General features: G+C 38.0%; 2 protein-coding genes across 6 annotated transcripts in view; one reads left to right on the forward strand and one right to left on the reverse strand.

Moving 5' to 3' along the window:
- The window catches only part of prss12 (serine protease 12), a 20,405-nt gene extending 19,469 nt beyond the window's left edge, over positions 1-936 (forward strand). For both annotated transcript variants that reach the window (XM_085409849.1, XM_085409848.1), the window contains exon 13: positions 1-936. This exon is cut by the window's left edge and continues 312 nt beyond it. In XM_085409849.1, coding sequence (XP_085265975.1) covers positions 1-11 — 11 coding nt within the window. In that variant the 3' untranslated portion in view covers positions 12-936.
- A 1,836-nt stretch (positions 937-2,772) lies between these two features.
- Positions 2,773-14,662, reverse strand: part of ndst3 (N-deacetylase/N-sulfotransferase (heparan glucosaminyl) 3) — a 49,753-nt gene continuing 37,863 nt past the window's right edge. For 2 of the 4 annotated variants that reach the window (XM_085409850.1, XM_085409851.1), the window contains 6 exons: positions 13,980-14,154; positions 13,400-13,570; positions 12,763-12,872; positions 8,033-8,135; positions 6,833-6,943; positions 2,773-4,460 (listed from right to left, as the gene is read on the reverse strand). In XM_085409850.1, coding sequence (XP_085265976.1) covers positions 4,431-4,460; positions 6,833-6,943; positions 8,033-8,135; positions 12,763-12,872; positions 13,400-13,570; positions 13,980-14,154 — 700 coding nt within the window. In that variant the 3' untranslated portion in view covers positions 2,773-4,430. The other 2 variants (XM_085409852.1, XM_085409853.1) reach the window with 2 other exon arrangements.

A 14,662-nucleotide genomic window follows, 5' to 3' on the forward strand; every position in this document is an offset into this window, starting at 1 on the left:
AAAAGAAGTAATAAACTGAAAACAACGGTCTAAATCAAGAGGATTCATTTTCAGCCAGCTACTTGCATAAAAGGATATTTCAGTTATGAATACTTAATGTCATTCTTAATAATCCTGTGAGGTATATCACAATCTGACCTTTAGTGACATAAAGACAATGTTGGACTTTATTGTATTTTGTTTTTTGTCAAGGGAAATTATTCTTTAGCACTTATTTGACTAATTTAACATTTTTATGAGGTTTTCATTTCAAATGGTATATCCTGTAAGCTAAGCATCTCTTTGTTTATGTAGCATCACATGCAGCCCTTGATTATTGTTTTTTAAACTGTTTTCTGTGCTCACTTTCGTTATGAAGTTATATCTTGTAACTTATGTCATGAAATATGCTATTAAAACGTTGAAAAGGGACCACTGTGTTAGAACAAGCATACTGTAAATGTGCATGTACTCATGCTGAAACAGTATGTAATAGCACAATATTGCATACTTGCACTACGAAATCCTTTTTGGTACTTAATGCATGACATCTAGTGCTTCTGTGTTAAGTATTTTAGTCATATTGTCAAAGTGAAATATGATTTTTAACCTCATTTCATTCTTGTTTATGTAACGTTTTTGTGTGATTTCAGGTCTTGGTAATTCTCAGGCTTTTGCAATTGCTATCCAGTCAGTATTTGTCCTTGACTTAGCACTATGTGATGTATGCAGAAAAAGGAAGGGGCGTAAGTCCTTCTGATTTAAAGCACAAGCATTTTTGAAGTGTTGATCTATCACAGTGACTCAAAGGTCTTGGTCAGATAATTGAGGGTTGTCATGCTTCTAACAACAGTGAAAGGAGACAATCTGTTACACTTGAAAAAAGAAAAAAACACCCACTGCCTCCTTATTGTTAAATGATAAATGACCATGTTTTTTGTCTCAACATTTCTGGGTAAGCACAAATTTTGATAAAATTTATATTAAAAAAAAATCTGAGTTTGTGTTTTTAATTTAGATGCCAACATATGTGCAGTGTTCATATTTTATTTTTGGAGTAAAAAAAACCCCCAACGCATTCACTTTTACATTTTATACGACATGTCCTGTCTTTCCACCACATCTCATAGGTCACAGCTGCTGGAACAACAGAGCTCTTTCAGGGTTGTTTTGTTTTTACTGCAAAGTGTCAAAGCAAGCATCCCCTTGTCAGATGATGTGTATGCACACCCAATGGAAAACAATGCCACTGGTATGTCGCAAAGTGTTTGCGGGAACTGTAGCCAGTACTCCTGATTTATGAGAAAAGGTGTACAAGTTGCTGTGAATGCAAAACCAGCATTTCGTGTTTCTTTATGTTCTCCAAATGTATTAAAAGGTTACTTGAGGTTACTCAAGTATCTCATCATACTTTTTCAGCATGAGTAAATGCAACTTTGCTTTCACATGAGACAGTATACACTATCAAACTGTAGTGGTGGGGTTTTGGTTTTTGTATCTAATCCTGCTTTCTCATGTATCCAGAAGTATACGCCTCCCTCACGAATTAGTATCTCGACAGATTCCTACTTTCAACATACAACAAGAACACTCGTATTTTAAAATAAAAAAAAATTTGGCAAATTTTTAAGATCTACAAACAAAGAATACTACACTCCTGTAAGTTCATGCTCACTTCTGTGCCTAAAGGCACATTGCAAGAAATGGTAAAATATACTTAATTTATCCCAAAAGATTGGGATTAAACGTTAACATTATTTTAAATTTGCTGTCACCTGTTGATCAGCAGGGAAAGAGGTGCAGTTTTCAGAGCTCTAAGTCTGACAGCCCCCTCTTGTGGTCATTATTTGACATTGCAAAGTTATAAAACTAGTCTTGTGTTGAATTTGGAAATGCTTTAATTCTTCATGTCAAGATGCTGAAAAACATTCCTCAGTGTTTTGGTCCATATTGACATGGTCATGCATCACAGAGTTGCTGCAGATTTGTTGGCTGCACATTCATGATAAGTATCTAATGTTCCACCACATCCCAAATGTGACTATCAAGACCATTTGAGTACAGTGAACTCATTGGCATGTTCAACAAACCAGTTTAAGATCATCTGAGCTTTGTGGCATTGTTGGTTATCCTGCTGGAAGCAGCAATCAGTAGATGTATACACTGTGGTCATACCCCCACATCACCATGCTGCACCACCAATAGAAGGTAGGATGAATTTATAATTTCTTGTCTGCTCCAAATTCTGACCCTAACGTTGAATGTTGCAGCAGATACCAAGACTCGTTAGATCCTTTTTCCAATTTTCTGTTATCCAAGTGAACCCATATGAACTGTAGCCTCACTTTTCTGTTTTTATCTAGCAAGAGTGGTGTAGTCTTCTGCCATCGTTTCAAGGTTCAACATGTTGATGCTCTTCTGCGTGCCTTACTTGTAAAAATGTTGTTATTTGAGCTGCTACTCAGTAATGACCTCGAGCATCAACTATTACTTCATATTTTCTGAAATATTCTCTGTAAACCTTAGAAATGTTTACTGGGAAAATCCAAGCAGTTTCTGAAATACTTTGACGAGCCTGATCTGGCACCATCAACCATACCATGTTCAAAGTCACTTAAATCCCCCCTCCCCAATTGTGATGCTTGAGTGAAACTTCAGCAGGTTGTCTTGACTTGTTTCCGTACAAGAATGCATGCCATATTGCCATGTGATTGGCGGCTCTGATGTTTGTTTAAAGGAGCAGCTAAACACTGGTCCCTTATACAGTGGATAATGAGTGTAAACACACACACATTGTAAGAATCAAAGGTTTAAACAGCTCTCAAAATGTCATTCAACAACATTTATGGTTTCGTGGCTTGGATGTTATGGGCTTGGATGATATTCAAGCCCTAACCCCCCCTTTGCTATTTCATTTATATTTATATTCCACCAAGATACTATGTCACAACTAAAAGTCACTGACTCAAAACTTCCTTCCAAGTGGACTAAAGATTAAGGATTCAGGTCTCTCCTTTAATTTTCATTCATCTGTTATAGCCTGTATATGTTGTATATTAATATTTGCAAAAAACAAAATAATAAAATAAAATCAGTAACATCAAAAGTAAAATATTGATCTCATAACAATAAAAAAATAAAAAGTGTTAGCCAGTATGCAAAGTATTGTTGTATTGATTAAATGTTCTCTGATACAATACCAGATGCACTGCATACTTTCATCATGTCATTTTCACTTACCTTAGAAGAGTAGAAACAGCATAGTGTAAGTTCACAAATGTGGCTTCAGGTATGATCCCGCATTTAGGTAATACAATAATATAATACTCGTTAAAAAATATCAGCTGTCAGTCATATCCATTTCTTTAATTTTGGTTTTTGTGTTTGACATTTAGGGATTTTGCATTCAAACTGAAGCTAAAGAACAGAGGCCACTGCTTTTAAAAAGGGGAAGAAAAAGTCAAGTTGAGACTTAACTGAGACACCGACAAAACAAAAACTGCCTGCAGTTAGCATAGCTACTTTAACTGTCATAGCCACTAAGCTGACTTCCACCCACAAACTTGTATCTCCTCAGAGCTAAAATCATCAGCACTCATTCTTTGCTTAATGGACACAATGTTCCCCTGGATGTCTTGTCACAGTAAAATAATGAGCAGGCAATTCTTTTTGCTTCAGTGACTCATGTACAGTCCAAACTTTCCCACTAAAGCCACAAGTGACATCTCTACGGGTTAACAAAGCTACCAGATCTACCAAAAACTAGCTGTACTTAAAAAAAGAAAGAAAAATCACAAAAAATGAGAACCTAGCATGGAAAGTAACAGTTTTTCTCTCACCCTGAGTCTATGCATGTGTCCTCCTTGCTTTCTTTCTTTCATTAAAACAGAAAACTTAAAAAAAAAAAAAAAAAAAGGTAAAAAGAGACCTCAAAGCATGTGTTTTTGTATTGGAGATACATAGAGCAGAACATAGTGCAAACTCACGTCTATGAGAACCACGCACAGCTGACCAGCGCTGTTCTGGCAACATAATTTAAGGTGATAATAAAATAAAAATTATTGATCACTGAATTTACTGCAGGTGTGCACGAGAATTCACCGGAACAGGGTTTGGGCATCAAAGACTTTCCAAATTCTCTTTGTCCCCCACAGTTTGCGTCACTGTTGTCATGTGGTTCTTTCCTTTAGTCCCATTTTTTCAGAGCTGTCTATTCACCTGACAGATCCATCCACCCACCCATCTACCCATCCATCCAAGAGTTCTGTATCAGCTCACAAAGTTTCTTTGCGCTTTCATTACTTCTGGTCCCTTCAGCAGGGTCACAGCTCTTCGGTGAACCAAGGCGCTCCGTCCTCGCTTTCACCTCAGGGTGCACTAAAAGGCCACAGACAGTGCATCTGAAGGTTAGGTGCTCCTGGTCGCTTTCCTGGTCCCTGACCCCAAGACTTTTAACCATGGCTCATGGATGCAAAGGTTATCTAACCTTCAGGAAGCAGCAAAGAGAGAGGGAGGGGATTCAGAGGGAAATGCAGAGACGAGGGAAAGAAATGGGATAAAGTAATTTAATTGCACTTTGTTGATTTATTGATCTAAATGCTAACCGAGTTAATAGAACGGGAGCATGATGTGAATGCTGTCAGTGGACTAGAAAACTTATGTCATGTGGCTGACTGCCTTTGACTCATAAACCGTGAGAAAATCCAGCACATTCAAGTGTGCCAAAAAAAGAGAACAACAACATTATGAAGCTTCGTGTATCTTCTATGCTTTGAATATCTATTGGATTGATTTGGGGTTTTTTCAGCAGGGCAACGTCACAAATTGTGACACACACTCAGCATTTTTATTGCACTGCATTGTTCATTACCAGGGTGGAAAGTAACAAAGTACAAATACTTTGTTACTGTACTTAAGTGCAATTTTTTGGTATCTGTATTTAACTTGAGAAGTTTTTTTTGTCAACTTATTCCTCTTGCTCCCTACATTTTAAACAAATATCTGTACTTTCAACTCATTACTCATTACTTTTGCTTTAACGCTGTTGGGGGTAGTTATTGTTTTATCACTGCGAGTACTCAAGTACTTTTTTACTTGAGTAAAGAACTTGAATCAGTACTTCAACTTTTAGTAGAGTATTTTTAACAGTAGTATCTATACTTCTACATAAGTACAGAATGTCTGTACTTTTCCCAGCCATCCATGAAAAGAGAACTTATTAAATTTAACAGCGGTAGAAGTTAGCAGGAAGTTAGCTCGCTAGTTTTCACCTAAACATGATATATCATGTTCTGACTGAGGGGTTTCTGAAAAAATTAAAACGTACAGCTCTGCTATCACAGAGAACATAAATGAAGACTAAACTGCAGTGACGCTTTGTAGGGTTACTGAAGTTGGGCTAGCTGGTATACAATGATGTACTACACGATCGCTAGCGACATAGCTATGTTAGCATAACATAAAAACAGTGAAGCTGGAGGATGAACACTAACTTTTTTCCACAAGTTAACGTGGAAAAATGAATGAATAGCATGTAGTAAAAACCGAGAGAGGCCGACAGTGATCACTGACTGTTTTTAGGGGCTTGTTGAGATTAAATAGAACAAGATGCAAAGCATTAAACCATGTTAAAAACACAACAGCCTTAGTAGTTTAGGCCTGGAAGCAGGTTTCATGTCATCACTTAGAGACCGGATTATACTGAGCATCTGATAGTTGTTTTAACTACATTCTGCAGGCCATTTTAAATCCAGTTTTGTTTGATCGATATTTAATATTCACAATTATTCAACTTTATTGTATTTATACTGATGCCAGGTTAATTTTTATCTTGTTATTATTTTTTTTGGTCATGTTGTGTTCCGTTTTATTGATCTTATTTAAGCTTGTTGTCATATTTGTGTATACCTTAGGTATAACTGCTGTACTCAAGGTGTTTCCCACCTTTGAGATGAAAAAAGTATGTCTTTTGTTAAACGGGGGTTGTGACAACATTTTCCCCCAAAATATATTACAACTGGTTATATAAGTTTGTGCTGAGTTCTGTCTTGTTGAAATCATTGAAGACTGTTGATTGCTTTCAGCACTATCACCTCTAAACATACTCGAAAGCCATGAGGTAAAACTCATTTTACATGTTGGGGGTAAATTGAAAGAAATGTGTAAAACTGCTCATTGGCAAGACTGCCCTGCAATTATAAACTCAATTACTTTGGTGTTGTATAAATGGGCACGAGGGAAGTTTTTATCAGAAGAAAAGGGTGTAAAACATTTGATAATACATCTGAAAACTCAAAATTTATGCCCTACTTGCCATCCAGTGACCAGATCGGAGTTTTTGCCTTGCTAATTCTGGCCTCCAGAACTTGTGTTTGCCTAAAAATTCCCTGTTTAAAACTGGGCTGGTGTGGATATTTATATTCAATATTTACATATTATTCTGACTCAGGTTTATACTCAAGTTTTCGTATCATCATTAAGTTGTAAATGATGAGCAGAGGACAAACAAAACTGTGACTGGCAGACTAAATGTACAACCATGTTATAACAATTTAGTTTTAGTTTGTTTGATTAACCCCAACATTAACATTTCTGCCAACACAGAGTCCAGTGAACCATTGTCTTGAATAGTTTTCTAAACATGGAAGCTCAATAAAGTTAACCCATTTTAGCCTTGGGCATTTTAAGTGTGCAGTGTTTTCAACTGTAAAATTAAAATTAAATCAATAAAAAAAACTATAAAACTTGAATTGCTGCTGTATATTTCACTGCTCAGTTTAATACACTATTAATTCGTTCAGACTCTTTAACTAACATATATTGTGTAGTCTGGTGAGATGAGCAATCTGCTGACCTTCTGCAACTCCTCTCTCAGCCAAGAGGGAAGAGGCTGTCCGAGCCGGTGCAGCAGCTTTGACAGCTCCACGTTGTGTTCTCTGTAGTACCTGGAGAGATATGCCCGTGCCTGAAGAGAGTAGCACGATGAGAGACGATGAAAGAATGAAAATAGAGAAGACCAAGAGAAGGGGGAGTAAGGGAGACAAAGAGGCAGCAACACAAATAGGAACAGTTGGTCCATCAGGATTCGATACGTTGTAGATTGGAAAGACAACACAGGAAAATAAAGAAATAGGAAGGAAAGCAGAAAAGGTATTGGGTGAAAAGAGGAAAAGAAGCACAAGAGGAGGAAAAGGGGTTGAAAAGGAGGGATATGTAGAGGCATTTTGGGAAGAGACAAACAATAAAAGCGAGACAGGGGGAGAGATATATATAGAGAGAGATTAATGATGAGCCACACACCAAGATCAGTTTATTTCTCCTCTGTAGGACTTTAGGGCCACTAAGTGCCAAGTGGTATCAACAGAGCTAAAAAATGAAGTTATAAAGGGAAGAAAATTACATGAAGGATGCATGAGATCCATTATTTCTCTCGCCCCCTGTGTGAATTCCTCATCTCTCTACTTCTCTTGTCTCCCCAGTGCTACCTCCACCTCCTCCCTCCCCATCCCTGCTTTGCCCTCTACCTCCGTCCCCCTGGTGGAAACTCAGAAACAGTTTAATTATAGGCGACAGTGAGGCGCAGCCATTAGCCATGTGTGAGTACATGTGGGAAGACAAATTGCATCTATGTGTTTGTCTTCACGTGAGAGCAAATGTGTGATTCATTGTCTGCAGGTCTGGTCTCCTCTGTGGAATCAGTAGCCAGGACAAAGATTTATGGATTGGATTTTCTCCTTCCACCTTCATCCCACTCTCTCTCTCTCTCTCTCTCTCTCTCTCTCTCACACACACACAGAGGTTGTGTCACTATCGAGTCCTCATGATTAGGTTGTAAGTTTCTGGCTAGATCTGATTGGGTGACAGTTTCCATCCAATGCTGAGTCCTGTGGGAAATTTTGCCACAATGATAGAGGGGATTGTGGGCTGTCACTGTCAATCAGTCTGGCAGCAATTTTTTTCTTTTTTGTACATCTTTTTCAAACATTTCATTCAGGGAGTATGTAAGTACTTTCATGAGCATAATATGTTCTAATTAAAGTAAAAACCATCTTACCTCTGGCTCCATAGAGGGGTACTTCCTTCCTTTGCTTTTCCCCAAACATTTAGTCTTTCCTCCATCCAGGAGCTGGCACCAAAAGCCCTTCTGAGGGTCAAAGCTGTGACAATAGGAAAAAAAAAATTAAATACTTAAAAAAATAAACCTCAGTGCTGCTGTCAAGGCCATCCTATTTAGAAGTGCTCCATTTTTTAGAAGCTACAGCTGAAAAAGAGGACACATCTTATTCGCACAAACTAAACATCTTTTCTGTCATCATCATCTATGTTATGCCCACTCTCTCTTCACCTTTCCTGCTCTCTCGTCGTCTTAACGGAGTCACGCAGTAGGAAGAAGTACAGTTTATTGATTGGTTAATACAGTAATCCTCTTCTGCGGTGGAAAAAGAAATACGGGAATATGCATAGGCTATAGCCTGTTTATTCACTGGAATGGTTTCTGATTTCTACGTAAAAAAAGAAAAGGCCCTGGAGCACGCAAGTTAGAACCATTAAATGGTATGTTTGTTTAATCCACTTTAACCAATCCATATTTATGGCATTGCATTTAAGATGTCATGTGTCTTATATTCAGCAGCAAACAGCTAATACTTGCTCATTGTGACAGAAACAACTGCAAGGACAATTGCAAGACGTTCCTGACTGCCATGAATAAGAGGTAAATGATCAGGCACAGAGTGGCTAATTGCAATCTGATAGAAGAGGTAGTGTCACAGGTAAATGAATGTGCTGCTTTTGGCCACTTTGTGACCTCAGTATCATTTCTCCACCCTGTGTTACATTTTCCTTGTGAGTTTTGTTGAAATTAGAACACTGAGAAAAAAAAGAGCATTGCACCCCCTCCCTATTTTTTAATACAAGAAGATAGTGGGTGACCTTCACAGCAAAGTGCCTTTGTGAATTACTGTACTCTGCTGGAGGGATTGGACTACTTTTGCAAAACTCATTCCCCAATAGATTTTGATGGTGGTGGTGGAGCGTGCTCTCTGAGGCGTCAGGCAAAGATCTTCAACTGGGTTGACATCATGCCATAACGTACGATCCATCAAACCATTCAGGGACCCCTCGTGCTCTGGACAGGAGTGTAATCACTATGAAAGAAACCAATTTCCACCAGAATAGGAAAAAAATGACTCATCAAATACACAGAAAAACTTGAATATTGATCTGCAGTGACTCTTTCCTGTAAGGGGCATGTAGATACAAATTATGCTGATAATAGCATAACAACGCCATCAGAACCCTTGACTGTATGGCTCAAAGATTCTGATATTTTCGATAGTTTGGCACGTGTCAATATCTGGGCATGTACACCACTGATGGCAACCTATCTCAGAAGTAGGTAGATTTCATATTAATCTACCTGATGTCTAATCTTATAGCTCTTCAAATAATAATAAAAACATTAGTAAAACATCCAATTTTGTGAATGTGGCCATTTACCGATAAGGAACTTATATCTTGAGATTCAAATAACATTAAAACCAGCCAATCCAACATGATAACCCCCGCAAAACTGTCCAGCAGAAGATCATGTAACACAATAAAACCCAATGTGTTGTCCTAGCCTCCACACTTCATATAGACCTGCCCCACAATGCACAGGACACATGGGATCAGCTGCCAAAGGATTCCTGTGTCCATAACCTGACCAGTCAGAACTATATATTTTTTAAAACAATACTAGATCGTTTTAGTTTCATGGAAGATTTTTGTCGATTACAGTAGCACAAATAAAGAGATAAAAGAGGTGAAAAGGAGATAAATTTAAAACAAGATGCATATTATTGTTAACTGCTTTTGACAGACGGAGGATCAGGGCTAATGTGGATATGATTGAAAGATGCAAATATTTTCTTTATTTGCATGCATCAGCGGGTATAGAAGTATAAAAAAAAAGAGTTAAGTGGTTCTTCTTCAGTTTTCCTCTGACAGGACAGGAGGAAGAAATGAAAGGGGGATTAAATAAATAGGCTCCAGCGTTGAGGATCTGTCAGACTGCTGCCATGTCAAAAGAATGAGAAGGAGAAAAGAAAGATTAGGCTTTTGTGTAAGTCGGTCTTCAGCCAAAACACAACCTCGCAAGCGCACACGCAGCTTCCTTATTATTCTGTCAAAATGCATCTCTTTACAAATTATTTGTATGCATGTGGGTGTGTGATCCAAGACAGATGCACTCTGTCCCAATCTGAGCTACAAATTCTAGATGTCCCTGTCTGTAGACTCGAGGGCTTGCAAGCAGATTGCATTCTGATGAGTGGTGCTTGAGAAATAAACAGTTTAACGCTCCTCCAAAACATAAAGGTCAAATGCAACATCTCTAATGGAGAATGAGTTGAAACAGGAGCATCCACAGGCGGAAGCTAATTCTCTTAAGTTATGTACATTAAGACTCATTTTTGTCCACGCGCCACATACAGCTAAATTTGAGCTCAAGTGGGCTGGAGCAGTTGTACTACTATATAATAATTTAACAAAAATCAATTATTTAATGAATAATCTATTTTGAAAAACAGGCACTATATGATAGTGGACTGTCCAGGATGCACCCTGCCTCTAGGCCTGTGAGAGCTGGGATAGGCCCCAGCCCCTCTGTAATCCTCAACTGGTTAAGTGAAAGAAGCTGTATGGAAGTGTGGATGGATGGATGTTACTGAACAGCCAACATGTCTTGAAAAGTGCCACTCTATTATCATTACAAAGCAACACAACAAGGACCCTCTTTGGCTATGGCAAACCATCTGCAACATCTTTGCCACAATAATAAGTCAGCTCTCACAACTGCTCTCTTGATCATTTCTTAATGTTTTTCTGCACAATCATTCCAGCTGCAAACAAACAAACAAACAAAACAGTAAGAAGTCCAAAAGAAATGATGCTTTTTTTCTCTGCGATTTTCACACTTTTAAAAACCATCTAGTGGGCCAGATTGCATCCAGCCAGCCTGTGTTGTTATCCCAGTTCGATTGACATATTTTAGGCAGCTCAACCAACATATTAGATGTACTCGTCTCTGAAAACATTTGATATGCAGTGTATTATATCGATCTGCGTGATTAAAAATGAACCTGGGGTCATTTTAGTGACTACACGTGAAAAGAAATTTGAGCACATACGTGTAACATGCTGTATTTGAGGTTGCAAACAGCATGCATTGGCTACACAATTGAAACCATCTTTCTGACTTGCTTGGTGCACATGCCTTTTTTATCTGCTGTGAAAGACTGCAATGGATGTGTTCATTATTTATCTTGGTAACTGGCACTGTTGTCGTTGCTATTTTAGTTCTTTTGGATTGACACTGTGCAGCAGACTTACCCTTTTTTTTTATTCAGGCAGCTGAAACACAAAATACTCAAGCAGCAGATACAGTATGTGAGGACAGCTACTGTCCTGTGTTTAAAGAAGGTGGAAGCTTCACCAGCTGAATAGCTTTTACCAAAAATATGCATTAATTATTCCCTTCTTTCTTGCACAAATACATCTAGAAATGTGGTACACAGTGATTATGTAATTCTTACATACTTGTTCAGAAATATACATACACAATACTTTCATGTCTAATGTCTAATTGCATTACTTCCAAAATGCAAGTAATGCAATTAGACATTAATATACCCAATGATGGGGTGTGATATCACTAAGTGTGGCCCAAAGGTAAACATCTAATAGTATTTGCAAATCAGAATATTTCAGACTTCCTCAACAAATTTAAAGCATTAAAAATATTTTGTTATTTGTTAATTTGCCATTGCACTAAAAAAGTATTCACCTCTCTCTTATGCACATAAACTTCTTCTATCATTCTACTGCCATTTTACTCTTTAAGGTTTACATTCTCATTTATATCTTGTGTCCATCTACACATATCCTCATACACCAGGGATGTCAAATTCATTTTGTAACGTGAGCCAATGTATCCCACTTTGATCTTATGCGGGCTGAACCAAAGTCCCCTTTCTGTCCATGAAAAGAAATATAATTTATAAAAATATCTCAGTGTAAAAACCCACCTCTATTTCTTTTCTACACCATAAAGAAATGCTGATGTAGCAAACCAAATACATTTATCAGTTTATCAGCTTGGGGCTAAATTGTATGAACTGTGTTAAAATTACAGAAATGAATTCTTGTAGCTCACTGACTTGATTGTCCTGTAATTATAAAATGGCAAGTTTTTGTTAATTCAGCGAAAATTCCGTTTTTTTTCCTGTGGGTACAGTGTAAAAAATTGAAATTTCAATACTAGATAGTGAAAAACATTCATGTTGAGTATCATTTAATTGTTTATCTGTTATTTAATTCTGTTGATATATATGCATAGCCATGGTGGAGGTCTTTATCAACAGGAAAACTCGTGAAAATAGTCCAAAATCGATTCCCTGCTTCACATTTTCCAAAACTGTCCAGTGGTCTGGATTGGAGTCTCTCTAATAAGCACACAAACTCCAAGGTTGACCTTTAATGACTCTTAAGCAACAGGCATATGATGTCACTGTTGTGTTTTTTTCAGAGAATGACACCACTTGGCAGGCTGTCCCCACCGTTCACCAGTAGATGTCAGGCTTCACACAAATTTGGAGTAGGGTCTTGTTATGGGTTTAATTTGTTTAAATATTTCCACCTCGGTGCACACTCGGTTACTCCAGCATGCCAGAGATGGAAGACAGTCATGACTGACACTAAGAAAAAACAGAGAGTCAGCGAGATACTGTGGGAGAGACTTACGTAAGGGCCTGGGAGTAGTTGAAATGGGGAGTGACACCAAGGAACTTCTGAACTTCATCCATCACTGCTGCAGGGTCAGTTCTCAGCTGATGGCCATCTATGATCATCAACTACACACAGATGCAATCATGTGCTCAGATCTGAACTCTGACTTTTAACACTTTAAAGCTTGAACCATAGAATAGTTGCCACAAAATTCAATTTTTATTTTTTTAATGTTTATTTATTATTTAATTCTGACAAATAAAAAATGATCATATGTTAATTAGCATATATGAATTTTAAATTGCATCATATTCGCTACATCCAGCAGTTTTTTTCTTTCTTTTTTTTGCAAATGTCTTATGCAATTTATTTAGTTTTGAACTTTTATTTGTTTACTATTCATGCATCAAATATGACACACTAGGCATTTAGGGGTTAAGACCAATTTACTTAAATTTTTTTCATAAGCTGAATCAATAATTTCTCATTTTGTCAAAGCAAAATCTAATCACTAAAATGAAGACACGACTACCATTGTTTCAGCCATGTCTTTTTACGACAATCACAATTCACAGAGAGCTGTTAAGAAGCTAATCTCACTTCTTATTTACTTTTTTCAAGTGCATAGCCCTGTGTCTGTGTCTTTGCATACCTGGTTAGCAGGGTAGTACGTGAGCCACCTCTCTAGGTGTGTAGAGTACAGACCAGGGATGAGACAGCGGTTCTGCAGGGAGCGCAGCTCGGCTGGCGCACCCTTTTTCGCACTGATGACATCATAGAAGGTGAAGCGCAGGGCTGTATGGTCCTCGTGAGCCCTCTGATGCTGGAGAAGGATCACAACTCCCAAATGAGCTTCACAGAATACTCTGGACGATTAATACGTTCACACCTTTTGTGTGAGAGCGTGTTTTCATTGTGGTCAGTGATATAACATTTACGCTGGCACATAGTTGACATTCATATCTCATTAATTAAGCAGGCTTAAGGAAAGGATATCGGGATCTTGTGACATTTCCTGTAATGATATTCATAGATAAATATATCGATAATTAGGCTCATTAACTCTGTGCATGCAAGCGACTCCAAGCACAGTCTTGGATAAAGAACTCAATTTTAAATCAATACAGAGATGCAGCAGATGAAGCAGGCAACTGTAGCAAGTTTTTTTAAAAAATAAGTGAGCAGGCAAAAGCATCTAATGTATTCTGTGTGTGTTTGTGCACAGTACTTACCTGATACCAGCTGTAGGCCCTGTCAGAAGGGTTGATGAGCAGGGTGATGATCTTGGCCTTGGGTAGCAGGGCAGCAGCTCGCCGTGGGGTCTCCTCTGAGGGGAAATAGTTGGCGCTCTTCTCAAATAGGAAGTCTGTGCTAACATTGGAGGGCACGGGGAAAAACTCCATGTACCTGAGGCAGTAGACACAGGGAAAATTAAGTAGTCATATAAACATATGCACACACTCAAGACGTACCCCTCATGCACAAGCATTAATCATCACTGCAAACTCACCCAGCCGCATTTAAGCAGTTTTTTTTTTCAAAGTCACTTCTAAAGTCACAAAGTTACAGCCTTTACAGCTCAGACAATGATCCTGAAATAAACACGATATATTTTAAACTGTGTTTAATGAAGAATTTTCACAGTCAGGTCTTTATGGATGACTTTGGAGAATGCACCAGCTGTGTCTCTGTCAGCTAAGCAACCCATTTATGGGTCAATTTAGGCAGCCATATGTCTGTTGGCTTATGTTTGCAGACTTAAAAAGATCATTTGGAAGACGCTACTAAACTGCTTAATGGATCACTCGAGTCTGCAAGACATAGGACAATCCATAACAACTTCACAAAAAGGCTTGCAATCTTTCATTTCACCTTAAGCACTGACTAATAAAAGGCAAAGACAACAAACAGAGAT

The sequence above is a fragment of the Rhamphochromis longiceps genome, linkage group LG6, assembly GCF_057381845.1.
Source record: "Rhamphochromis longiceps isolate RC_006_pf linkage group LG6, R_longiceps_female_GT1.1, whole genome shotgun sequence".
Lineage (NCBI taxonomy): Eukaryota > Metazoa > Chordata > Actinopteri > Cichliformes > Cichlidae > Rhamphochromis > Rhamphochromis longiceps.